At 51.6% G+C, this 25,325-nt stretch overlaps 8 protein-coding genes and 1 non-coding gene across 9 annotated transcripts; 6 read left to right on the top strand and 3 right to left on the bottom strand.

The window, feature by feature from the left end:
• On the top strand, window positions 1-3,478 carry P152DRAFT_466543 (uncharacterized protein; the record flags this gene model as incomplete). Its single annotated transcript, XM_033680696.1, has 3 exons — window positions 1-687; window positions 743-2,676; window positions 2,725-3,478. The coding sequence occupies 3 exons, from the start codon at window positions 1-3 to the stop codon at window positions 3,476-3,478; spliced, it is 3,375 nt and encodes a 1,124-aa protein (XP_033534340.1).
• A 1,303-nt stretch (window positions 3,479-4,781) lies between these two features.
• P152DRAFT_396947 (uncharacterized protein) lies at window positions 4,782-7,378 on the top strand (the record flags this gene model as incomplete). The annotated part of the gene is made up of 4 exons (XM_033676385.1): window positions 4,782-6,328; window positions 6,376-6,607; window positions 6,666-7,111; window positions 7,165-7,378. 4 exons carry the CDS (start codon window positions 4,782-4,784, stop codon window positions 7,376-7,378), a joined length of 2,439 nt encoding a protein of 812 aa, XP_033534339.1.
• Window positions 7,379-7,395: 17 nt separating this feature from the next.
• P152DRAFT_482173 (ubiquitin-conjugating enzyme) lies at window positions 7,396-8,675 on the bottom strand. Its single transcript, XM_033681869.1, has 4 exons — window positions 8,343-8,675; window positions 8,198-8,286; window positions 8,012-8,143; window positions 7,396-7,958 (listed from the first exon to the last, which is right to left on the bottom strand). Exons 1-4 carry the CDS (start codon window positions 8,393-8,395, stop codon window positions 7,783-7,785), a joined length of 450 nt encoding a protein of 149 aa, XP_033534338.1. The 5' UTR covers window positions 8,396-8,675; the 3' UTR covers window positions 7,396-7,782.
• Window positions 8,676-9,119: 444 nt separating this feature from the next.
• On the top strand, window positions 9,120-13,405 carry P152DRAFT_396949 (uncharacterized protein; the record flags this gene model as incomplete). The annotated part of the gene is made up of 2 exons (XM_033676386.1): window positions 9,120-9,265; window positions 9,322-13,405. 2 exons carry the CDS (start codon window positions 9,120-9,122, stop codon window positions 13,403-13,405), a joined length of 4,230 nt encoding a protein of 1,409 aa, XP_033534337.1.
• A 1,450-nt stretch (window positions 13,406-14,855) lies between these two features.
• Window positions 14,856-17,102, bottom strand: P152DRAFT_504219 (MFS general substrate transporter; the record flags this gene model as incomplete). Its single annotated transcript, XM_033682355.1, has 10 exons — window positions 14,856-15,161; window positions 15,218-15,282; window positions 15,354-15,592; window positions 15,638-15,727; window positions 15,784-15,836; window positions 15,913-16,085; window positions 16,135-16,307; window positions 16,358-16,557; window positions 16,609-16,685; window positions 16,765-17,102. The coding sequence occupies 10 exons, from the start codon at window positions 17,100-17,102 to the stop codon at window positions 15,142-15,144; spliced, it is 1,428 nt and encodes a 475-aa protein (XP_033534336.1). The 3' UTR covers window positions 14,856-15,141.
• A 1,928-nt stretch (window positions 17,103-19,030) lies between these two features.
• Window positions 19,031-20,715, top strand: P152DRAFT_504216 (TauD-domain-containing protein). Its single transcript, XM_033682354.1, has 4 exons — window positions 19,031-19,343; window positions 19,394-20,126; window positions 20,175-20,308; window positions 20,361-20,715. Exons 1-4 carry the CDS (start codon window positions 19,197-19,199, stop codon window positions 20,481-20,483), a joined length of 1,137 nt encoding a protein of 378 aa, XP_033534335.1. The 5' UTR covers window positions 19,031-19,196; the 3' UTR covers window positions 20,484-20,715.
• Window positions 20,716-21,726: 1,011 nt separating this feature from the next.
• On the top strand, window positions 21,727-21,799 carry P152DRAFT_t34. Its single transcript has one exon. It is a non-coding gene; the product is annotated as a tRNA-Lys (tRNA).
• An 852-nt stretch (window positions 21,800-22,651) lies between these two features.
• Window positions 22,652-23,816, bottom strand: P152DRAFT_370739 (Mg2+ transporter protein; the record flags this gene model as incomplete). Its single annotated transcript, XM_033675509.1, has 3 exons — window positions 22,652-22,913; window positions 22,962-23,596; window positions 23,649-23,816. Coding segments are annotated over 3 exons (1,065 nt in total), but the record flags the coding sequence as incomplete, so codon positions are not given.
• Window positions 23,817-24,466: 650 nt separating this feature from the next.
• P152DRAFT_397096 (uncharacterized protein) lies at window positions 24,467-24,831 on the top strand (the record flags this gene model as incomplete). Its single annotated transcript, XM_033676395.1, has 2 exons — window positions 24,467-24,672; window positions 24,732-24,831. The coding sequence occupies 2 exons, from the start codon at window positions 24,467-24,469 to the stop codon at window positions 24,829-24,831; spliced, it is 306 nt and encodes a 101-aa protein (XP_033534333.1).
• Window positions 24,832-25,325: the final 494 nt, after the last annotated feature.

Here is a 25,325-nt window from a genome sequence, read left to right as displayed (position 1 = left end):
ATGCCGCATATGGAATCCTCTTCAATCCAAAATGTGGTTCCCGTCAAATCGACCAGCGTTCCTCCTCCCGCCGAAGACGTCTCGACGCTTCTGAACACCATCTTCGTCGCGAAGAGTTCGCAAGAGTCGCTCGACGCTGCATATGCCCTCACCGACGTGCTAAGCGAGTCGGTCAGCTTCCGTGGCTTCGCTCGCTATGGCATTTTCGACGCCATCAAGAAAGCCGCCGCCGACAAGAAGGTAGGCGCCAAACGTGAGGGTGCCATGTTCGCCATCGGTGCCCTATTTGAGCGATTCCCCCCGAAGCACCGCATAACCGAAGCGGTCTTCCTCCAGCCCGAAGACAATTTGGTGGTCACCGCCCTCGACGCGTTGGCTGACAAAGGGCCCTCGGTTCGTGAGGGAGCCAAATATGCCCTCGATGCGCTGTTCGGAAATCTATCTCCGGAAGCCCTGGTTGCTGGCCTCCTGCCGATCCTTACCAAATATTTGGGCAAAGCCACCGGGAAATGGCAAGGGACTGTGGGAGCGTACGGTTTGGTGGGCCGAATGGCAGACAAGGCCAAGATCGGATCAGGGACGCGGGAAGAAGAGGAAAGCAAAGACGTCCTTCGAGAGATGATGGGCAAGCAGCTAGAGCGGTTGATTCCGATCGTCGAGGGAGGGATGCACGATTTGAAGTCCGAGGTATGTCCATCCACAGTAAATTTGAACAAGAACGAGTCTAACGACATCTGCACAGGTTGCAAAGCAAGCCGCCAAGACGATGACCATATTGACGACTCTTCTCCAAAACGACGATGTTGCTCCCCGGATACCCCTCCTCATCAAATCCATGGAAAATCCGTCCACCGGCACTCAACAGAAAGCCATCCATGCTCTGTCACAGACGACATTCGTGGCCGTCGTCACATCTCCGGTCCTCGCCCTCGTCACTCCGCTGCTGGAACGCTCCCTGAACACTCCAACCACGACCCAAGAGGTGCTGCGCCAAACCGTGGTTGTGGTGGAGAACTTGACCAAGCTGGTTCATAACCCGATTGAAGCACGAGCTTTCCTGCCGAAGTTGAAACCTGGTGTGAAAGCGGTGAAGGATCGAGCCTCGCTTCCGGAAGTTCGCGAAATCGCATCGCGGGCGCTGAAGGTGATCGAACAAGCGATGGGCGAAAATGGTGGTAAGGGAATGGTCGACATCTTCGCCCCCACACTTCCCGCACATGTCGCCGCCTTGCTGGAGAAGGAAGTGCAAAAGAATGGGGACATTTCAGCCGAGGATGCATCGGTATGGGCCTCGACCAAGAACTATGTCTCCGAGATGGTGGCCGAGGACGTCAACCAACGCCATTTGGATCGGCTGCATGTCAACATTGAACCGTACCTTAGGGATTTGACTGACAGTGCACGTGCGTCTGCTATTGCGGAAGCTGCGCATGCGTTCTACGTCGAAGAGGAAAATCGGAAATACGGTGCTCCGATCCAAGAGGAGGACGGCGAAGAGGAGATTGTGAACGCAAGGTTTTCTCTGGGATACGGTGGCATGCTGCTCCTCTCGCACACCAACCTGAGGCTCCTCAAAGGCCACAGGTACGGGCTCTGCGGTCGCAACGGAGCCGGAAAGTCAACCCTCATGCGGAGTATCGCTGAGGGGAAGCTCGAAGGATTCCCGACCCCCGATCAACTGCGGACGTGCTTCGTCGAGCATAACCAAGGCGAAAGCGCGGACCTCACCATTCTGGAGTTTATCGCGAAGGATCCTCGTTTTGCCGACGAGACCGTCGAGCACATCTCTTCCGTCTTGGAAGAGGTTGGCTTCGATGCCGGTCCGGAGGGAAAGCAGTCCATGAAGGTCGGCGCCTGCTCGGGCGGTTGGAAGATGAAGTTGGCGTTAGCACGAGCGATGCTCATGAAAGCCCAAGTTCTGTTGCTGGACGAGCCGACCAATCATTTGGACGTTGCCAATATCAAGTGGCTGGAGGAGTACCTCCAAAAGCACACGGAAATCACGAGTTTGATCGTGAGCCACGACTCCGCGTTCCTCGATGCCGTCTGCACCGACATCTATCACTACGAGCAGAAGAAGCTGGTTTCGTACAAGGGGAATCTTGCCGCTTTCGTTAAGGTTAAGCCCGAGGGCAAGTCCTACTACACCTTGTCGGCCTCCAACGTTCAATTCAAATTCCCTCCCCCCGGGCTCCTGACTGGAGTCAAGAGCAACACCCGGTCGATTCTTCGCATGACGAACTGCACGTTCACATATCCCGGAGCATCAAAGCCGAACCTGTTCGATGTATCCGCCGGGCTCTCGTTATCATCGCGAACGGCCATCATCGGACCCAACGGCGCCGGCAAGTCCACACTCATCAAAGTCCTCACCGGCGAAGTGGTCCCACAAGAAGGAAAGGTCGAGAAGCATCCCAACTTACGTATTGGATACATCAAACAGCACGCGTTGGAGCACGTGGAAATGCACTTGGAGAAGACGCCCAATCAGTACCTGCAGTGGCGATATGCCCACGGCGATGACCGCGAGGTGCTGATGAAGGCGACGAGAATTTTGACCGAGGATGAGAAGGCGCAGATGGCGACGCCAATCGATATTGGCGACGGCAGTGGACCACGGAACGTTGAAGCGCTGATCGGTCGGCAAAAGTACAAGAAGAGCTTCCAATACGAAGTGTAAGTTTGCCCCTTACCCTTTTTCTGGATATCTCTAACAGTCCATAGGAAATGGGTGAACTGGCTCCCCAAGTTCAACAATATGATCTCCCGCGAAACCCTGCTCGCCCGCGGCTTCCAAAAGCTCGTCCAAGAGTTCGACGACCACGAGGCCTCCCGCGAAGGGTTGGGCTTCCGTCAGCTGGAGCCGAAGATCATCTCGAAGCACTTCGAGGACATCGGCTTGGACCCGGAGATCGCCAACCACAACACCATCTCCGGCCTCTCCGGCGGCCAAAAAGTCAAGGTCGTCCTCGCCGGCGCCATGTGGAACAACCCGCATCTCCTCATCCTCGACGAACCGACCAATTTCCTGGACCGCGATTCCCTCGGCGGTCTGGCGGTCGCGATCCGCGATTTCCGCGGCGGCGTGGTCATGATATCACATAATGAGGAGTTCGTCAGCGCACTGTGCCCGGAGCAATGGCACGTCAACGACGGGCGGCTGACCGCCAAGGGCCACCTCGCCGTGTCCCTGGATCGGTTCGAGGACAGCCGTCCCGGGTCTGGCATCGGAACTCCTAGCGGCGTCGGCAGCGGGCCGGCCAGCGGGATGAGCTCGGCGGTGGCGTCGGCGGCGGCGTCGGCAGCGAACAGCGAAGCGGAGGGCGGGGACATGAAGTTCAAGGCGAAGAAGAAGAAGAAGATGACGCGCGCGCAGATGAAGGAGCGGGAGGTGCGGAGGCGGTTACGGCATATCGAGTGGCTGAACAGCCCGAAGGGGACGCCTCATCCGCTGGACACGGACGATGAGGCGGAGTAGGATGGGATACCATGGGACGGAATAGAGCCTGCTTAGATGGTTGGGATAGACGCGGTGGAAAAGTTTGGCGTTTGGGGATATCGCGATTTGGGCATCAGTGATTACGAGCATCAGATGATGAGCCTTAAATGGATAGGCATGGCTCTTAGAACTTTGTTGGGCTAGAATTAGGCACGGGTAATGACGATACTTCGAGGCTCCCACGCCGTCTCCAACATGAATCGTGAGTGTTTGAGGAAACCTGGTCCTTGTTTTCTCCAGCATCTTTGGCTTTCGAGTCGATAGATACTAACGAAGGCCTGGGACGGCTCGTCGCTACCAAGATCAAGATTCACTCCGAGTGTGGATAATTATCCTCCGTAATCGGAGTCGACATGGCGCCAGGGGTGGAAGAGAATGGTTGGATACACGATAGGATTGGATTTTTTTGCTCAGGACACTTCAGGACTAGAGTCGTATCGAGGACGGAGCGACAGAACAACCGCATGTCAAATCCGAAGCTCGTTTCGATGACACCACCAGCAACACGCCAATGGACGTCGTATTGTCTGGAGAAAAATAGTTCACGAGCGGCCTCGTGCCCACTGGCTATATTTAGGCCTTATATCACCCTTCCAAATCAACCGGATGGACCAGGCAATATATCTGTCCTGGTCCCAGAAATTGAAATCTATACTGAGGATGCTAGCTGAGGGATGCCGCGTCCAAATAAATATAATAAAGTGTCCGAGGTCACCATGCGATGGGATGATGATGGGATCCCTGCGGGCAAGGCGTCTTATATGCAATATCGCCGCTCTCACCAACTTGCTCGCTTTCCCATAACCGTCCCAGCCTAGCTCGGTCGGGTCGTCCATCACTATATACAATATATACAAATTGTTCCATAATTTGCATCACCGTCGCATTGTTTGCCATCCTTTCGTCAACGTGGAACTTCCAATGACTTCGCTATCGATGCCGCAGAAGAATGGCTGCTGCCCTCACAGATGACCCGGTTCGTACATCGGTTTAGGGTCGGTGAAGCCAGCAGGCGACGATGACGATGCCGTCGAAGTTGCGGCGTCCCAGTATATTATGGCGAGCACGAAATTTTCGTGGCCCGAAAACGTTTGTCACCAAGATGGAGAAATGGTAAATACCCTTGGCTCTTGGAAATACCAATTTCCGGGGCTTCGTCTTCTGGCCGATACAGTTCTCGGTTCGTGCAGCGTCCGAATATATAAACATTCATTTGGCCGGGTGCCACTTTCGAGTCGAGCTGCGAAGTGTCTCCTCTACATTCGTTCTTTTGCGCCCCACGATGGCCCCTTCACTCTCTCGCCATCTGCTTGCGTTCTGCTTGTTCATCCTTTTCTTTCTGAGTCCGTTTCAAATCCGCGCCGATGACGTTCTCGAGGAGCAAAACCTCGAGGAGCGCGACGCTCAAGTCATTGCTGTGACGGTGTACCAAGGTGGGAATGGCCGTCAGACCAATCAACAGTGGCCAACGCTCCGCCCCGGCGGAGGAAATGCCGGGAATGGGGGAAATGGCGCAACTGTTACAGTCACTGGTAGACGCCCAGTGACCGTGTCTGCCGGAGGTCGTCGAACCACGCGTACGGTAACGGTTGGGCCTGTTACTACGCGTCCCACCACGACAAGAGGAGGAGGCGGAATCACTACCCGTCCGATTACAACAAAACCGACCACCAAAGCCGACCCTCAGACATCGCCAATCCCTGGGCGAGGCAACAGCTGCCTCTCCACTTTCCTAGTGATCGCCCGGCATGCCGCCGATGCATACCAAGGCTACGCTCGCCTTCAAGCGTACGGCATCCCTTACCGAGTGGTCTACGTTGGCTCCGGCAGTGTCACACTTCCCGCCCTAGCGAACGGAAATCAGGGCAACTTTGGCGGCATCGTCGTCGTAAGCGAGGTCCGAAACGATGATTCAAACGATGGGTCCAGTGCCTTGAAGCCGGAACAGTGGCAACAGCTCTACGATTACCAGGTCAAGTTCGGTGTCCGTATGACTCGTCTGGATGCCTATCCGGTGGAGGAATTCGGCGTAACAGATGCGCATACTGGGGATGGGTGTTGCGAGGACACGGTCGAGCAGCTGCTCACTGTCACTGATTTCACTGGTTTCGAAGGCGTCAACTTCAAGAAAGGCGCCACGGTTTCGACGAAGGGATTGTGGCATTACCCTTCCAGGATCATCGACCCGAGCATCGCACGAGAAATTGCCCGTTTTGCACCGTCAGGGATATTCAAGGAGCAGACCACGGCAGCAATCATCAATAACATCAACGGCCGAGAGCAGATTGTCTTCTTCACCGCATGGGCGACCGACGCCCTAGTGACGTCTGCGTATCTGGACCACGTCTGGGTTCAGTGGGCGACCCGGGGACTTTACACCGGAATTCGCCGACTGAATTTCGGTACCCAAGTCGACGATGTTTTCCTCCAGACGACCCTCTTCCAGCCGAATACTGTCAACTTCCGTCTTCGACCTGCGGATCTAGAGGCTCACGTTGCGTGGACCCGTCAGATCCAAGGGAAGATGCCTCGCGGCTCGGAATACTTCATTGAGCTCGGTCACAACGGCAACGGGGCCATCGAAAATGGCATCAAGAATGATCCAGCTGGTGGGGCATGTGTACCGCCGAGCGCCATCTACTATTCGTCTACACCTGCAGAGTTCGCTGATCAGGAGTACAAGAAGCCTGCAGGGTCGGGAACGAACGTTTGGCCGACAAGCCCAGCGGAGTACTCCTGGAGCGACGCCTGCATAAATCTTGACCCATTGGCGGTTTGGCTGAAGAATCCTACCAATCGCGATGCATTCGCACATGTCTCTCACACATTGTCAGTCAACCAGTTCTATACTACCAGGCAGCTGCTAACACCACCAGTACTCATCAATCGTTGAACGGTGCAACTTACGAAGATGCAAACAAGGAGATCAAATTCAACATTGGATTCCTGGACGCCATCGGATTCTCAGCTGCAAAGCATTTTTCTGGGAAGGGCCTGATCCCGCCGGGTATTACTGGTTTTCACAACCCTGACGTCTTAAGAGCGTGGAGTGATAACGGCCTGCAAAACGGCGTTGGAGACAACAGCAGATCGGCATTACTAAACCATGTAAGCGCTCACTCCCCGTTCCCTCTATGAGTTGTTCGGGATTAAAATTGGTTTCTAGGAAAATGAATTCTGGCCATTGGTCACCAATCAATCTGCCAATGGATTCGATGGATACCAGATCACCCCACGATGGGTGTCGAACATCTTCTACAACTGCGATGCGATCGACTGCAACGTTGCGGAGTGGCGCTCATCCTACGGCGTCAACGGCAACGCCGCGGCCCTGTTCGAGGATGAGCGGGATGTGAACACCCGAAGCATACTGGGACTGCACCATGACGCCTACATGTTCCATCAAGCCAACATGCGCGTGTCGGACTTGCCGAACCAAAGCACTGGCACGGTCAGCGGCAAGTACTCCCTGCTTCAGTTCTGGGTGGAAACGGTCGTCGGAGAAGTGGTCAGGCTGGTGGATTGGCCGCTGCTCACGCTGAAACACGATGATCTAGCTGTATCGTTCGCGGATCGCATGGCCCGGGACCGGTGTAATCCGAATATCGCCTGGTATGGAGACCCGTCATCTATTAGTCCTCGATTTCAATGCTTACATAACGTAGGAACTATTCTAGCGACGGGTCGCAAATTGTCGGGGCCACGCTCACGACCACCGGGAACCGTTGCGGCAAGCCTCTTCCAGTGACGTTCCCCGGCCCTGTGACTTCCAATAACGGAGGTAGAGCTGAACAAATTGGTTCCGACCCGCTCACCGTTTGGGTTACCATAAATGGGTCCCCAGTGACATTCACTCTTCGAACACCCGTCAAGGTTTAGAAGACTCACGAACCATTATTTCCAGGGTAGCATAGGAATATCGTTGAGAAAGAACAGGAGGATGAAGACGGTCCCTACGCATCTGTTTATCTGTTGTCATGTCCAGTCATAATGTATAAGCTGTCACACGCGTCATGCATGCCGTATGCAAAAGCATTGCTCAAAAAAATGGCATTTAGTCATCGAGTGGTGAGCCCGTCAATCATAAACCAGCTTAATGTCCCAAGTAATTAACACGATGGCCCAACCTAATGCTCTCCCCTCATCGTCACCTGACCGGACTTGGCCATACGTCCGCGTCAGCAAACCGTTACATCCGTTCGCTTTCAAGAAATCCGAGCGGTCTGAACGGACGTACTCATATGCATTCCATAGCTTCCTTCGACGTGAAAGCACCTGACTCGCTAAGCTGTGGCGTACTTTGCCGTCCACTCTTTAGCCGTGTCGATCGCGGCATTCTGGTCCTCCTTCCAGCGCTGGGCAACATCGTTGGCCAACGGGTCATCGGGATTCGGAGCACCTAGTAGGGCTTGTATTGAGAGCAGGATGGTTCGAATCTGAAGGGCGGGCGACCAGTTGGCTAAAACACGGTCAACTAGGGTTCGGATCAGGAAAGAAGTCATGTTATGTAACCTTTCAGCACGTCCAAGCAGATCCTCCCCAGCCGGTCGATGTTGGGGTGGTAGATTTTCGTGAGGAATCGGACCTTCGGCGGTGTCATGGGGTAGTCTTCGGGGAGGAAAAGCTCCAGTTTGAAAGTGCCTCCTGTTTCCGAGCCTCGTCAATAGGGACACGGGCGGGGGTTGCGATATGCCTCACCTTCGTAAGGGGATTGTGATGGGCCGTCGATGGTGACGTTGAAGTATCTCAGGTTGTCGTCATGCGGTACGGCGCTTATGCCTGGGACTCTGAGCCGATAGTTGTTAGATGCTCCGGTCAGTACGATGGGGTGGAGGGAACGTACGGTTCGGCCATCAGGCGCTCTGTCTCCTTGATGATTCTCTTCGGAAGAGACATTTTGGCGGGAGTAATCCTCAGCAATGAGGTTGCTGCGTGTGAAGAGAATGGGAGATATCTCCGGGTGAGTCTTGAAGTATAGGAGGCAAAGCGGTGTTTGTAATCGGGATCGAAACAAGGTACGAGACTGATCACGCTGGCGGCTCAGAGGGAGTCAAGCTAATAAAGAGTTCCAAAGTGATCCAGAGGCTTTGAGAAAGACTGGTAGGAGTGAATGGAAGAGAATAGTAGTAAACCTCAAGGGTCTGTGGCCCTATCTCGAGATTGGAATGGGCGGGAATAGTAGAAATGTCGAACAATTCATGTTGATGATTCAGTTCCCGCAGTTCAATGTGATGATCAAATCTGCCCCACTTAGATGGATCAGGATTAACACCTCAGGCAGTAAGGCTTGAGTTAGGAGCCTGATTGACGCCACATTTAAGTCCAGCCACAGCAGCCACACTCAACGCCGCCATCACAACAGAGTACAGAGCTGTCGACATCATTCATGTTTCCTTACGATAGTCTTCGCGTCACGCAACTGAAGTGTTCACCTCGGTGATATTCTACTAGACTCAGTAGGAATGACTTCTCTTACCCAGTATGGGTGCATCCATTTCCGATAACTCCTTCCAGTTCTCACCCATCGCTCGGGGTTCTCAACACCACCCCAATCCCCCAGGAGATGTTCTCTATGGGACACCCAATGAGCTGCGCAGCATAATCGAAGCATTATAATCCTATGGAGAATATCTCAGAAAAGCCGTCGCGTGAGCATACTTCCGCTTTTGATAGCAAAACTTTTGAGCTCGATGTTCAGATCAAAGTCCATGAGACCGTCGGTTCGGCCTCCATCTCCCCAAGTGGGAGGGATGTCGTCCTAGCATCGTAGGTCACCCATGATCGCACAAGGCATTTCAGAGCTAATTTGATCCAATTCGTAGCCGGGAGGGTCTTCATATCATTGACTTAGATAATCTCTACTCCACACCTCGGCACTTGGTTCATCGCTCGCCATGGGAGGTCGCCGACGTGCAATGGTCGCCGTTCTCATCGCGCGACTATTGGATCGTGAGCACGTCAAACCAGAAGGCGCTGGTATGGAACCTCGACATGCTTACTCGCCAGGCTCCCATAGAGCACACTTTGCATGCACACTCGCGAGCAATTACTGACATCAACTTTTCTGCGCTGCATCCGGACTTGTTGGCAACCTGCGCCGTTGACAGCTATGTCCATTGTTGGGATCTGCGTAGGCCTGCGAAGCCCGTTCTAACGTTTGCCGAATGGAATGCTGGTGCTACGCAAGTCAAATGGAATCGGCAGGATGCGCATATCATCGCTTCGTCCCATGACAAGTATCTCCATATTTGGGATGACCGGAAAGGGACCATACCGTTACGGACCATCGAGGCTCATGCCACCAAGATCTACGGCATCGACTGGAACCGCACTCGAGCAAGCGACATAGTAACCTGCTCGCTGGACCACACGATCAAGTTTTGGGATTACGAGAATGACGCGTCCGAACCGGAACGAGTGATACATACCCCGTATCCCGTATGGAGGGCACGTCACACCCCATTTGGCTACGGGTTGCTTGCAATGCCGCAGAGAGGCAATTTCGACCTTCATCTTTTCGACCGCAGGTTGGGCGATGGGGAGAGTCGCGAGTCGGTCGGCTCCCCAACTACGTCATTCAAGGGCCACAATGATCAAGCTAAAGAGTTTCTGTGGCGGTCTCGCGGTACCGTCGAGGATGGTATCGATAACCGGGATTTCCAGCTTATATCCTGGGGAATGGACCGACAACTGCTCTTGCATCGCATTACCGACGAACATTTGAAGCCTGTCGGCCATCAGAAAGGCGAGAATCTAGAGAGGGGCTTGAAATTCACGAGACAGGGCGCCGAGTACCGAACCTTTCGTGATGAACCTACTCATGCACACGCAACCAACCTTCAGGATGAAGAAAATAAGCCGAAAGGACTCGGGGCGCTACTCGCAGCTGCAGGCATGAGTAGGGCACCATTGCCAGTGCATCGATCTGAAGGCGTTCATATGACCCCCTCCGTTGGAATGCAAGCCAGGCGTACGCCAAATCGGACGATCAATCCCATCGCGTGGATGGCCGGAGTCCGGGTAGGACGAGCCGGGCCTCTTCCCGTCATGGTTCGTGGATTTACGCCGCGGTCCTCGCGAATAAATCAAAATGACCACCAGATTGTCTGGGATACACCGGAAAGCCTCAGCGACGAGATCACTTACGTGGGCAAAAAATACAAAAAGGTCACATTTGAGCTAGCAAATATCGGAAAGCGTTCTGCGACGGTCACCCTGAACGGACCGTGGGCAGCCGATGAGAAGCCTGCCTTCTTGCGAGTGAACCTATCATTTCCTGATAATTACCCGGCGGATGCATGTCCGCAGTACGATTTTGAGAAGACCGTCTCTGCGATCTCAGAAGACACCATGGAACGGCTGAAACGTGAGCTTCGCTCCATTACCGAGCACTACCAGACAAAAAAAAGGGGCTCATTAGAGGCAATCATAACTTACCTGCTCGGAGAACGAGGCCTCGAAGATAGCATTAGCTTCTCCAATGCCGACGATGTTGCAGGATTAGCTGCAGATGAATCGAGCTCCAGCGACGAAGAGGAGGGCGTTGGCCCGGCCTTCCATCATCCTGATGGACAGGATCTCGAATTGAGTGGCGCGGAAATAGGCCCCAGCACCGCGAACGTACCTGTCCCAAAAACTTGCGGTGCTCTCTGGACTCCAGATGGTCGGCTCGTCTGCTTTTTCCCCCCAAAGCCCGAACCGAAGCCATTGTTTAGTCTCTCGACTCTGCGCGCAGCCAATCATTTGCAACGAGGCAATCGCGTATTTGAAGGGTTTGGTCGGCTCAATACCGAATCCCCAGACCTTCGGGAAAACTCCTCGGTGGTGGACGATGAAACCTCCGATTCCGGGGGAAGCAGCGAGAGCTCCTCGACTACGTCATCCGACAGCGAGCGAGATATTGGAAGGCTCCCGTCGCGTTTCATGCGATCTGCCGCGTGGAAAGGCGCGATGCTTAGGTTTCATAAGACTTCACAGCAGTCAAGTGCCGAACAAGGCAGCAAAGGAGGGGCCGGCAAATCCAAAGCAATCATATCCATCCATGACCTGCATTCTCTCCTGCCGGCGAAGAAGGCACTTGCTGGAGAGTATCTCATGTTTGGAAACGGGCCGCTAGTCTGTGACCATAATTCTCGTGTCGCGGCAGTATACGGCGACGACGATACGGCCGCCGTTTGGAACCTGGCAAAGCTCATGCTCTATAATGAAATCCCGCTTGAGATCATGGATCAACAGCAACGAAAAGAACCGATTGTGGTCCTTGCGCGCCGATCATGGGTGCGAGTGAAGAAGAAGGATAGTGGAATCGACCTCCAGCTGGACAAGCCCGCCACCGTGGAGAATCCGGCGCTCCGGGGTCGTGTCAAATGGGGGAACCATCCTATTGCAAGCGTGTGGCTCATCCCGCAATTATTTGAGCACTATGAGAAGCTTGCCGATATCCAGATGCTTGCCATGCTATCATGCATCTTTTTCGAGCCCGCCGCAAAAGAGGGGGTTCACACCACCTTGATCCGGCAACACAAGAAGGAATTTCCCATGTCGATGAAAAGTGCCGCCTTCGGACTAGATTATTTCGCAACGCAAGAAGTGGCTTGGAGTTTGTTTCAGCCCAACGTCCTTGTTTCATCTGGCCTTCGATCTTCATTTGCTAAGCCTTGGGACAACGGAGATGCTAAGCTGGGCGTCTATGGTTCAGCAGAGTCGTCCAACGGGCCATGGGGCACAGACAACTTCCACAGTGAGCCACCGACTCCCTTCTCTACTGGCGACACTCCACCGGTCTTATCACGTTCGAACACTTTCCGATCTAGCGCTGCTGGCAGCTTCTCCACTTCACCCGAGCATCATCTCGCGACCCAGACACGCCGGGTCAATTCGAATATATCCAATGCGTTCCAATCCCTACGTACCCTGGCTATGAACGTGTCATCATCGCCGCCCACTCAAGGGAGACATCGCAACGACGGAGATTTGTCGACCTCCGCTCCGACCAGTGGTATCACATGGGGAGAGAACAAAGTCTATGACAGCCCTCGCGCTCATGCTCCGCGATCGACGCGCGTCTCCACCTCGGGCAAACGCGATCCGTACGGATTCCTACTTGACGACGGATTTGTAGACTCGTATTCCGTCGAGGGGGCGGTCCTTGGTCCTGAGCGCAACAGCAGCTCCTTAGGGTCCGACGAACGCTTCTCAACGTCCACGGCTCCCACTAATATAACCGAGTCCATCACCATCCCGCGGGGAGGGAGCAGTTCCATCCGAGTTACCATGAAGAACCAAAATCGATTCGATAACGAGGCGCATGGAAGCGTACCATTGCTTGATCCCGGCTCTGACGAACGATACAAGGCGTACAGAATGATGTATGCCCACCTTTTGGGCTCCTGGGAACTCTGGGTGGAGCGTGCGGAACTGTTGCAGTTCAACGGGTTAACCTCGTATTGGGAAGGTGGCAAGAGTGCCTGGGCGATCGATCCGGACGGCGTTCACGAGAGGTCCGAGAAAGGACCCAAGGTAGGCTCTGATATTTGTCATTTCCACCACAGCGGTCGATCTGACTTTGCACAGGGCTCGTTTGATGCGCGCAGCCATCACCCAAGCGGCGCTTCGACCCCACACGTTGATAAAGAGAAGCCGGAATTTCAGAAATTCGCCATCGTGGAGCGAGCGGGAGAAACGGTTTTCGAGCACGCCTCCCCTCCTCGACCTCTCGCTCTGCTAGTTGTGCAGTGCGAGATTTGCGTTCAATCGATTGTTGGGTTGTTCTACCAATGCGCTGCCTGTGGACGCGGGATGCATTGGACTTGTCTAGAGTTGTTTGATGGCCGGTACAACTGCTTTTGTGGACGGGAGGTTCCTCATTTTAGCACCTGGAGAACAACAGGCGGGGAGGCGGCTTGAGGGATTGCTGAGCGGAACATGTACAATAGAGATACCCCGAGCTTGTATATTTTTGTAGTTGTATTGAATGTAATGGAAAACTCGTTTAAACAATCTAACGGTAGATTGACCTCCATTTTGGGCAGTTTATGACGCCGTTTTTGGAGGTAAATCTGCCATCCTCCAGCGCCAATCGAAACTCACCATAATTCTCCTGGCATGGATCATTGCCAAGCCTCCTGCCTTCGCCCCCTTATTGTTCTATCTTTTCCTTTCTCTGATCGTGGCTAATTACGTCTTTGTATCGTAGACTCGAGCCTGTTCGTGTCTTAGGCAATGGATCAGGACGTGACGTACTGTTTGCGCAGGTCACCCGCAGGCACAATGCGGGCGTATCTCCGCGACTTCGACTCCCGCAAGCCATGCAATAAGACCGATCACTTCTGAGCGGAGGAGAAAGAGGGCGGTTGCGATGTGTTTCGGGGCTCCGTCGTAGAGTGCTAGGCGGTCCTCGCGCCAGCTGCCTTTCCAGAAACTTGCCGTTTGGTTTTGGGCCTTGCGTTGCCATTCCTTCTGCCATCCGCGATCCACCCACTTCCAGATGGCGGTTTTTATACGGAGGGGTTTTGGAGAGGAACTCCTGCCTCCCCTGCGGCGGTGCTGTTGGGCTTCTAGCCTGACCATTTGGATGATCTCCTCCGCTTGCTGGCGCCCCGTCTCCGCCACGCTATGTGGACGCATGCGTATCGCACGCGGCCTGCCTCTTCCCCTTGCTCCTTGCACGCCTCTATTCTATAGCGCCCCCCAGACCACTTCTAGTGTTTCCGACGTCTTAGCCACAACTGGGTGACTGGCCGACTTTGGCGTAGTAGCCTAGGGCACTTGCTTGGATGTACGTCTGGAGGGGGGACCGCAAGCTCCCTGCCTAGAGCAGCGGTGGGAGTCAACCCATATGCCCCCGCGGCACATTTGAGACACTTGTTTTGAATCTTCTTTAAGGGTTTAAGGGTGGTTTCGGGCGCCGTGGCGCCCCCGTTGCACATCCCCCAGACAGCGGAACCGTGTAGTATTGTTGGGCGAACAATAGCTGTGTATAGGAAGCGGGATAGCCGTACTGATGGTTCCCAGGTTGAGGCGGTGATACGGGAAGGGCGTCGAAGGCTGCGATTCCCCTCTGAGACGCATGCGTAACGTGTGCTTTCCACGCGGGTTTGCTGTCGACCTGTACGCCTAGGACGCGGAGCTCTGCCTCTGGATGGATCTGGTTTCCACTGATTCGTATTACTCGTTAGATCTTGGCCCTGTTCCCCTCCTTCTCGCTCTCCGCCGCGTGAAGTAAATAAGTTGGTACTTACCGGGGGCGAATACCGCCCCGTGGCGCTCGGCCCGCGTAATACACCGGTCGTGGGTCGTTACTGATGAATTAGATCACACGTAAACCGTCACAAGCTCACTCACAATATTCCGCAGCTCGTAACATTCCACAGCTAATTATTTCCGTATCATTCTACAGCTCATAGCATTCTAAAGCTTATTGTTCCAGTAGACCCGATTTTCGTCATCGTTGGGTGCGAGTTGTACACGATGTCTGCGAGCAGGAGAAATTATTGATGAATTTACACGCTCGACTTTTCGATTCTGCGTGATCGCATGATAGAGATCGAGAGGGTGATCGAGAAGGAGTTGCATGGAGTTGGTTGAGCGGTGACTGTTTGCTGTGTATATTGCGGTCGTTTATTTTCGTGTTCCAACTCTAATTAATAAATTTGAATGTTCACTGGAGCGGTGTCGTTAGGTCTGGTGTTACTAGAAGCCGAAAGAAACATAGCTTACTATTGAATAGAGCGGCAGATACGCTGCGAGAGCCAACGTTATTCGAGTTTCTCGACACCCAAGCCCTATAAAATGCCGAAAGTCATTAGCTCTAGTTACGAGAGTTCGCGCCTATCTAACAGTGGGGTATACTTACACATTAATAGCATGAGCATATGGATAACTTAGTAACACGACGAGTAGAGCATAAGTTGACCATTGTTCTTTCATAAGACCTGGCCACACTCGGAGAGCAATGATGCAAGGAAGGGTCCATAGGGGTTGTAGCATGGCGAAAAGCGCGCGTTGATTAAATTTTTCGCTTAGCCAGGTGCCGGCGAGAAGAGTGATCATATGGCCCACTGCTGATGGGATTGTAAGGAGGTTGGTTTCGAACTAGAGGCATTAGCTGGTGGAACACCCGTTAGAGAGAATGCTTACAGTGGTAAACCCAAGATTCCGAAGAATTTGCGTGAGATACTGAGCGGGTGGCGCCTGTGGAACAAGGTTGATGACACCGAGCATATAAAGCTTGATACCGGTACACAGTTAGCATCCGCTGGTGTCCTAGTTAAGAATATACCTACCGGCCAGAGATCATAATCTTTCAGTGCAGTCCACAGTCGACGTGGGTGATCGCCTGTCGATTATGCATATCTCCTATTATAATAGATCAGCATCAGTCTGCCTTAAGATAACTATAGGTTTTAAGTCACCTTTGCTAGGGTCATCTCGTAGCACTCGGTTCACCACAATAGTAAGTTCGCGATCGGTAAACCATCCTTTGGGTCGAAACCACGTCTTTGTCTGGGCTGCAGATGCCGGCATAAGGAAGAAGGACACAATGCCAATAACAAGTGTGAGCGTTCCTTCGATTAAGAAGATCCACCTAAAATTGTGTCAATCACTATCCAAGAATGAAGCAAATTGAACTCTACCTCCAACCTGCAAGACCGTGGTGGCCTTCGAGATGGAATATTCCAAAGGCAAGAAGAGAAGCAATGATGCCAGTAATGCTCAAGGCTGTCCAGAAGAAACTCAGCCTGATGGGGAGCTCCCGGCCGGTGTAGAAGTAGGAGAGCCAAAGTACTAGGTCTGGGATGAAACCGCCCTAGATTTGATCCATCAGTAGGGAAGAATTATGAGCATCAGCTAACACACTTCAAGCATTCCAAGAAGAGCACGAGTTGCAAGAAAATCGGCTCTGCCTCGAAGCCCAGTTTGCGCCATGGCGACTATAGACCATATAACCATTTGGGTAGGAATCCAGCGGTCGGGACCAAACTTCTTCGAGATTAATTGAGATGGTAACTCGGCCAAAAGGAAAGACACCAGGAACACGGTATTCCCAAGATTGAAATCTAGTACTTTAAGTCAGAGGTCATTTACAAGGCAAGTGTCGGTCTGCCCACCATTAGTATTAAGGTGAAGATCTTTTAAAAAGGTTCCCGAAACGGCTTGATTGATGTTTCCACGATCAATCTGTAGACTAAAGAACATGACGCATGCCCATAAGCATACTATTACAAATAATCATCAGTCGAATCTTTAGACACTAAATTGTGTACATGCCATGCCAGTCAAGTTTCCTGGCCATCTTCTTCTCCTCTTCTTCTGTCCATGTGGCACCCGCGTCGAAGACATGTCGACACTCGTATTTTGCTTTCTCATAGACACCAACGTAGTAGTCTCGGATCTGGGGATCCGAAAAGGGATTGGCCGAAACACTCGAGTCAATTTCTCCAGTGGCCACGATAGCTCCATCATTGGTGATAATGTTGCCTTTCGTTGTCACCAACTTTGCATCGTGTAAGACAGCTTTTGCCACCGTATGCCCTACGTCAATTTGTTCGGACGATAGGCTGGAGTCTTCTTCCGACTCGTCTTTGGGCCGTTCGACTGTCATGGCGTAGTAGGGCAGGTAAGAATAGGGCTCTATTCTAATCCTTCTTAGTAGATGGATCGGGGGGAAAGCAAAGTCAAATATACTTCTCGAGATTTCTACAGCGTTAATGAGACTCGATAATAACTGATGTAGCAATGGATATAAGAAATCATATGGCGCTATCATCGTTCGCGTGGGAATTAAGAATGGCATGACATTCATAGTGAGTATGATGTGCTTGATGGACTTTTAGTACTGGAAATTCAGGTCAAAGCCCTTCTCTGCCATAGTAGAGGCGATTGATAGGGGTTCAGTATTGGAGATGTAGGTCAAGGTCCTCCTCTTCCATAGCTAGTATGAGGCTATTCCTAAGCTTTCTGTAACCATTTTAGGGGATGCGGGCCAAGTCCTGCTCTTCTATAGCCTCGATGATCGACAATATAAGAAATTATCCAGTATTAACTAACGCAGGAGTGATCTACTCATCTTCCTATGCATAGTAACCGGGAATAACAGGGCATCCATAATAGTATGTGATTCCTAGGCTTTCTGTAACCATTTCCAGAGATGTGGGCTAAGTCCTCCTCTTCCATAACCTCTATGATGGACAATAAGAAATGATGCAGTAGTAACAAACGCTTGAGTCATGAGTGTATGCTTGCTCTAACTTCCTACACAGGGGAACTAGGGATAATAGACATCAAGGATGATTATGATGCGATCGATTAGCTTCCTGTAGATAGCCACAATCTAAGATACAAGGAAGGGCTTTCTCTACTACCTTCTTTACGGGAGATAGAACCGTGTCTAGACTCTTGATAATATCGTTTAACAATCTCGATTTACACTGACGACGGCGGTGTGAATCGACGATAGTCTCAACATGAAGACTAGCTGTTGATTGATTGATCGATCTAACTGACTAGCTGGGTCTCCATCTTGTGGGTCACGTGTATAGTCACGTGCCTGCGACAGCCCCATAAGGCACCGAATTGCTCCCTATCGCATCTATCCGTAAATCACTTCACATCAGCAAGTGTGTGTCTACTATGGACACCCCAGATTGATTGACGAAGTTCTGAGCGAAGACCATCATTTTATGTACTGTCCTGAACTATCTCGGATGAAAATGTTTTAGCTAACTAGCTAGTTATCCTAACTAGTTAGTTAACTAGAACTATGTGCTTACTGCTTAGTCATTGACAAAGCCTTCAGAACGCCCTGAAACTATCCCCGAATAACCCCATTCCCGTCACTTCGTCACCAATTTATTCCTCTCTAATTCAATGTAATGTTCCGAAATTATTATATCGTCAAGTTTATCTCATGTCGCTGCTTTGAATTTTCTCCTTGATTCCACGTTATTATTAATAGGACCTTGCTATGTACTCGGAATGTTTGACTAGCCATGCAGGGGATACAATGGGACCAGAATACTCGATTGTATCATTCCACGGTCGTCATAACGCAATTTGCACTTACAACCCCTCGATCGTCGGCACTATCAAAACTGCAGCGTACAAGGAACGAATCATTGAGACGATTATTTTCGTATGATGATGATCTGATAAGTGTCTTACCACTTAGATGAGGGATCGTTCTGCTCCAAAAGCCAGAAAGGGTGGAGATTCCCGCAATCCGGCATTGTCGACTGCGCAACTGGAGCAGCAACCGTCAACCGGTTTGAAATATGAACCTATGCCGCATTGCAGCAACAGCTACACCAATCAGTGTTATCTGATAACTGGATCAGTAGTGCGACTGCGGGTTTGCCCCATCTGAGAAGACTTGCCAATTGGTCTGTTCAAATGAGGGAATCCAGTGCAACTCATACGCCATCGTGTTAAAAGACGGCGCCGAAATTGGAGGCTGAACTATTGGAGCATCCTAGGAATTAACCTACAAAGGATGGTCAAATGACGATTCCTTGAAACGGAGGTGCTGTTATATCCGATATCGATGTTTTATAATGTTGACTGTTTCGAAGGCCATGCAGTATATATTCTTAGTGGCCCGCGCCGTTGCTGTTGACTCATATAAGATCGAGACAATTATTTAATCCATAGCCAAAGTCTGAGACTGTTTACTTAGATCATCAACTTCTATTTACCGAAAATGGCCACTGTGACATCTACCGAAACCCAAAAACTCCCCATTTCGGTGCAGGCCGATCCTCAGCCCACTGAGGAGAAGCCCGTTGAGGCGAAGCCTAAAATCCGAAGGCAAATTGACGAAGAGAGTGATAATCCGGTCCCTGCCACTGTATGTTGTCGCACTCCAATTGCCGTAGACGTGGACTAACGATCACACAGTACCCCCATTATCTGCCTGTCTGGGACCATGGCGTGAAATACCCACCCTTCGAACTATACGAGCACATCGACAAGGGCAAAGGCGCCGATCCAAGCTTCAAGGACCTTCTGACTGAAGGCTCTAAGCTCCAGCACCTCACACCCACCACGGGATCAGAAGTCACTGGGGTCCAACTCAGCAAGCTCAGCGACGCTGGTAAAGATCAACTTGCCTTACTAGTTGCCCAGCGAAAGGTTGTCGCATTCCGTAACCAGGACCTTGCCGACTTACCACTTACGGAGCCCGTCGCCCTCGGAAGCCATTTCGGCCGTCTCCACATCCATCCGACCAGCCCAACCCCCGAGGGCCATCCGGAGCTCCTTATCGTGCATCGAAATGTCAATACGAGCGAATTTGATTTCTTTTTGGCAAATCGGAATAGCGGTGTCGGATGGCACTCCGACGTCTCATTCGAGAAGCAGCCACCTGCCACCACGTTCTTGTACGCCTTGGATGTTCCGGGAGTTGGTGGCGACACTGCATTCGTCAACCAGGTCGAGGCCTACAATCGATTGTCACCGGCCTTCAAAGAGCGTCTACATGGACTTAAGGCTCTTCACTCTGGAATCGAACAAGTGGAGTTCAGCAGGAAACGTGGGGGAATAGTGAAACGAGAGGGCGTTACTTCGGAGCATCCGATCGTGCGCACTCACCCGGCAACTGGCGAGAAAGCCTTATTTGTGAATAAAGGGTGTAAGTCTTCCTACTTTGCAGCTCAATCCTTAGCTAATTGGCATCAAGTCACTCGAAGAATCGTCGGATTTAAAGACGAAGAGAGCGAGGCACTCTTGAACTTCTTGTACGACCACATTGGCCGGGGCATTGACTATCAGGCTCGTGTCAAATGGGCTCCTGGGACTGTGGTTATTTGGGATGTAAGTCCAATTCCATCAAGGTCTGAGTGGTAAGATTGGCTAACAAGAACAGAACCGCGTCACTTCACACTCTGCTATTGTCGATTGGACGACAGGCGAACGACGACATTTAGCTCGCATAACCCCCCAAGGAGAAGTCCCATTTGAAACTCCGTATGTTCCGGAATCTAAGTAGAGCTCAATCCGACATGAGGCGAGGAGGACTGTCAAGTCCATGGAACTGCCCTGTCAAATTCCCGTCGAAATTAGAGCTCTAGCTCGCATGATGTCACTGCAAAGGCCAGGGCTGGGTCGGCCTAATGGACGAGAGGTCGCAAACGAGGTTCTTGAAAGTGGTGAAACGATCGCGGAAATTGTCCATCTTGATGATATCGCCAATGAGGTTTAAATTATGAGATCGACAAGGCACATAGATGATATGCGATAGGTCTAAATCTTCTTGACAGTCTCCAGAACTTCCTCATTGTCTTACAGGGTATCCGTCGAGATACTGTTAATCCGCTTGTAATCTCCTTTAACCACCTGTTTCATCACCGAGCGGAAATATTCGTAATAGAATTCCCCAGTCAAGGAGGCTTGCGCATCGACAGGTCTTGTATGGAGTGTAAGCGATTCAAAGTCAGGATAGACAACGGAGAAGTTCAAGACACGATCGTTCTGTTGGTTATTCGACTCGTCCAGACTGAAATTGAGGCTGAAATGGTCGCGTCGTTGGCCGATGATGCGCTGGACTTGAAGCGATGTTTTGTGATATAAGTCGGCGAGGAGCGCACCACTGAGGCGTTCGCGATAAGGGAGTTTAAAGGCAGGATTGAGTATCTTAATAAAGCTCTAGAAATCGCTGTTTTCAACGAGTGAAAACGGAGATAGAAAATTAGTACATAATTATGGTTTCCAACCCCAATAATGACCCCTGTTCAGCATGACCCTATGTATTCGATTCGTCGTGTGCCAAGTGGTGTTAGAAGGTGTCGCATTACGCGTGGGTGATGGTTAAGCACGTTCGCTGCTTAGGCTCAGTTACTACAGAGACACAATACAAATTGGTCGTGATGACCCCCATTGCCTCGAATTTAATAATGTGAATTATGAAGTATTACCTAGCTATACGAAGTATATCAGAGACGGTATTTTCACGATAGTTATATAAAATAAGGATTCATTCAACAAACCGTCGAACGCCGATTGGCCTAATTAGCGGTAACTCCTAGAAGATCTCAGGTGATCGGTGGCCAGTCAAGAAATTCCCCCACAAACAAATATGAACTAGATGTTCCGCAAGTTTCTCCTCATGAATATTGATTATAGCTCTTGAGGTGTTGATTCCTTCTCCCAAGTAATATGTAGTAATAGAATAGGTTCACTGCAACCTAGGTTTTACTTTATTACTTTAAATGGGCGATGTTCATTGAATTCAGGCCTCGTTGGCACAATGGTCAGCGCGTGGGACTTTTAATCCCAAGGTTGTGGGTTCGAGTCCCACACGAGGCGTTTCTTTTTGCCCTTTGGCGCCTTATTTTTTTGCATTTCGATATTCTACAGATGTTGGCGATATGAAGAGGGTCGGTGATGCAGTGTGGTGTTCGCTCGCAGCCGAAGGTGGAATCCACAGCATGAAGAGCACCTTGTCGAAAAACATGTCTTGCCCCTTAACGGGATCGAACGAACATTGGTATGAATATAAATTGCTTATGACCTGCTCTTTTATCTGATTTTTTGGTGCAATCCAGGGACAATGTTATTGGCATTTTGACCGTGGTAATGAATTCTATATTATCATGTTTGATTGTCGTAACAAGGGAATGGTTGTGGGAGTCAACAGTCATACAGAATATGATATATTACATTTCGATCTAATTTCTCTCTATTGTCTAGTACATCGACGCTGAGTGTTTCGGAAAATACAAGTTGGGTATTGTGACAACCAGGGCTAGAGAGGAAAGTGTGAAGCCAGACAGACACCAGGCCTACATATTGAACAGATGCCCATCAGCGCCTCGCTATGCCAAAAAACTTGAAAGGACATGGAAATCATGAGAGAGCAGAGTAGAGAACATTTCATCACGGCTTCGCTAGCACCGAGTCAGCACCGATCCCCCCTGTCGGATCATCCGGATGCTCCGCTCCCTTGGACTGACCCTCAAGCTTCGCCCGTCGTTTGATCGCATCGCCCTTGTTTGGGCCGGAAGGTGGGCTCGCTTGTTTCCCATGCAATTGCGCGTGGTACCCGTGTAGCTGCGCTCGCGCGTTCTGCCGTCGGATCTTTTCATCCATCCAGTTCGGCCTTTCGGGCTGGCAGGACTTATTGCTGTGAAGCGGTCGAGCCAACGCCCGGAAAGTGTCCATTCCAGGGCTTCCGGACATCCGGAGTCGTTGCACGCGGCGCAGGACCTTAAGGCCCCACATAACGGCGAAGGCTGTGAAGAGGCCGCATACGACGGATACGCCGCCGAACCCGAGGACCGATTCCTCGAGGAAGTTGGTCAAGTTCATGCCGTAGAGTGCGGCGACAAAGGTGCCGGCAGCAATGCCTAATGTACAGATGGTGAACTTGATGTCTAGAACCATGAGAGAGTTGCGATTAGCATCCAGGATGGCTTTGACACTGGGTAGACGGTTAGCGTTGAAAGTAAAGAACATACGGAAGACGTACATCTCCTCGGTGTTTCGGATATTGGAGACGAGATTCTCCGCCGCCTGTACAATCTCGTCCGTGACTTTGTGATACGACTCCAGCAACATCTCCACCTCTGTATGGTCGTTTTCATTTCGGAGTTCCCCTTGAGCTTTGGCGGTCAGATACATGGCAGCAAGGTCATCATCCGCATCCAACAGTTCGTCGAGAGCGTCGCGCACCAGTCGAGCCCTCTGTTCAAAGGTCCCAAGCTTTTTGGAATATATCAGGAGGTACCGAAGCTTGTCGCGATCGATGTCCTCTTCCAGCTCGCGCAATACCCTCACAACCGGCTCACGGACTCCTTCGAACTCGCTCTCCAGACCGCCGGTGACGCTGATTAACACCGCCTCCAAGGCTCGAAACTCGTATGGTAGGCTACCGGCCTGTTTCGCGTCCGCGGATGCGGCGCGCAACTTTCCCTCCAGATCGTACATGAACACGGATTGTGTGTAGGAGTCCGTGCTCCCGTACGCATCGAAGATGAGCACCCGGTTGTGCTTGATCAAGACTCGCAGGTGGAGAAGATTTAGAAGAATCGCGCTCGGTCGGATGAGGATGTGCGGTAGCATTGAGGAGTCAATCTTCCGCAAGTCTCGCGGTAGGAGGGAATACTGGCCATAAAGTTAGAGCCCCGATGTCAGAATACGGCTCTGAAACCCTTACCTTGGCGATCAGCTCTGTTTTTTTATATTCCCCGTTGACGAGCGTGACGTTCCCGTTCTCATCGAACTCGGTACATCGCAACTTGAGGTCGTTGGAGGCTTTGGTGACTCGGGAAGGATAGGAGGTATCGTCGATGAAGCTCGAAATCGGCAGATCATTGGGCTCAAGCTGTTCGTAGTTCTTCCGCTTCTTGGAGGTCCACGGTCCGAAGAAGGCGTTTCGGACGTAGGAGGTGAAGGGTCGAATCCCTTCCGGCCGCGCGATCCCGAGACATTGCCTTGTCACAGACACGCCGCATAATCTATTTCGACTGGAAAGCTGGAGTCTTGAGAAGGGATTCCTGGAGCCAATTTGGGATCGTAGAGGTCGGAGTCGAGAGAGTTCGCCGGTTGCCACCTTTATCCCGACATGCTGAGAGGAGACGGAGCGGCGGGCACCGTTCAACTTTCTCAGATATTTGAGCAGGTCGAGTGACGGTACCGGGCGAGTCTTCAGAATGAGTGGCTGCATCTCTAGATGCTCGTTCTAATGGCAAAGCAACCATCTAGGGTGGCCGTTGCTCTCGTCAAATTGGGAGAAAGTTTTGATACGAGGTTCGGTGACGTCCAACATTCGGCTTAGTCAGAAATTAGATGAACCACCATCCCGCCGAGCATCAGTGTTTACATCCAGGTCAGATTAACTTACCATCAGTCTAAGTTAGTTAATTCGACTATTCACTAGAGTTGCGCGTTTCAGCTCTCATCAATACTTCACACACTCCCCCTCATAGCGCAACTGCCCGCCCAACGAAATCTGATCCTCACCAATCGTCGACCATGTCACAACCACCACCACGAAGCACTTCGACTGGAGTAGCGTCGCGATTGAGCACCATTCCCTCGCAAAAACCACGACAGCTATCCCACCTCCACTCGCAACTCGCCCAACTGACGGCACATATGTCGGATCTGGAAAACCTGCTTCGCATGACCTCGATTCAAGCGGAGAGCATGCGTGGGTTGGGCGCCTATTCGGGTGCGATGTGAGTTCTGAGATCCATCATCAGTCCGTCAAGTCCCCTAGCTAATATCTGTCCAATAGGTTTATGGCCGCTAGTAAAGTGTTGGGTGAGGAGACTATGAGTGACTCCAACAATGCTGCGCAGTCTTCACAGAACGAGTCCCAGAGACACGGCGATTGAGAGGATATGTCACTTGGGACTTGGACTTGCAAGTCGAAGTCCTTTGTATCCATTGGAAGTTCCAAGTCCGCGGTCACCCTACGAATACTCCACGATATAGAGCGGGCATTGCTCGTTCTTCCCGATAATAGGATCAGAAGCGGGAGATAATACTGCGATCACAAGCCGCGCCTTGAACACATGCACCGCAGCTCTGAGCATTACCTCTGGCCAGGGAACGAGATGAGGCCGGGATCTTGCAACGGGAATCTGGATAACGAGGAACGAAAATAAGAAGAGTAGGATATGGTTGGGTTTAGCTCGACTATGTTTCAATGAGATCCAGGGTCCCTCAGGATTCAGGTACCAAGCGACTAAACAGTATCAAAAGGCCCACCCAGCCAAAGGTGATGCAAGCTTATCCTAAGCTCCGCATCTTATCGTGATACTACAAGGGTTCTCCGCGATCTGGACGCAGAACTTTGAGGATTGCCACCAGGTTCAGAGCACACCAT

This window comes from Eremomyces bilateralis, assembly GCF_010015585.1.
Source record: "Eremomyces bilateralis CBS 781.70 unplaced genomic scaffold P152scaffold_9, whole genome shotgun sequence".
NCBI classification, from domain to species: Eukaryota; Fungi; Ascomycota; class Dothideomycetes; order Eremomycetales; family Eremomycetaceae; genus Eremomyces; species Eremomyces bilateralis.
This window is presented reverse-complemented; position numbering and strand designations above follow the sequence as displayed.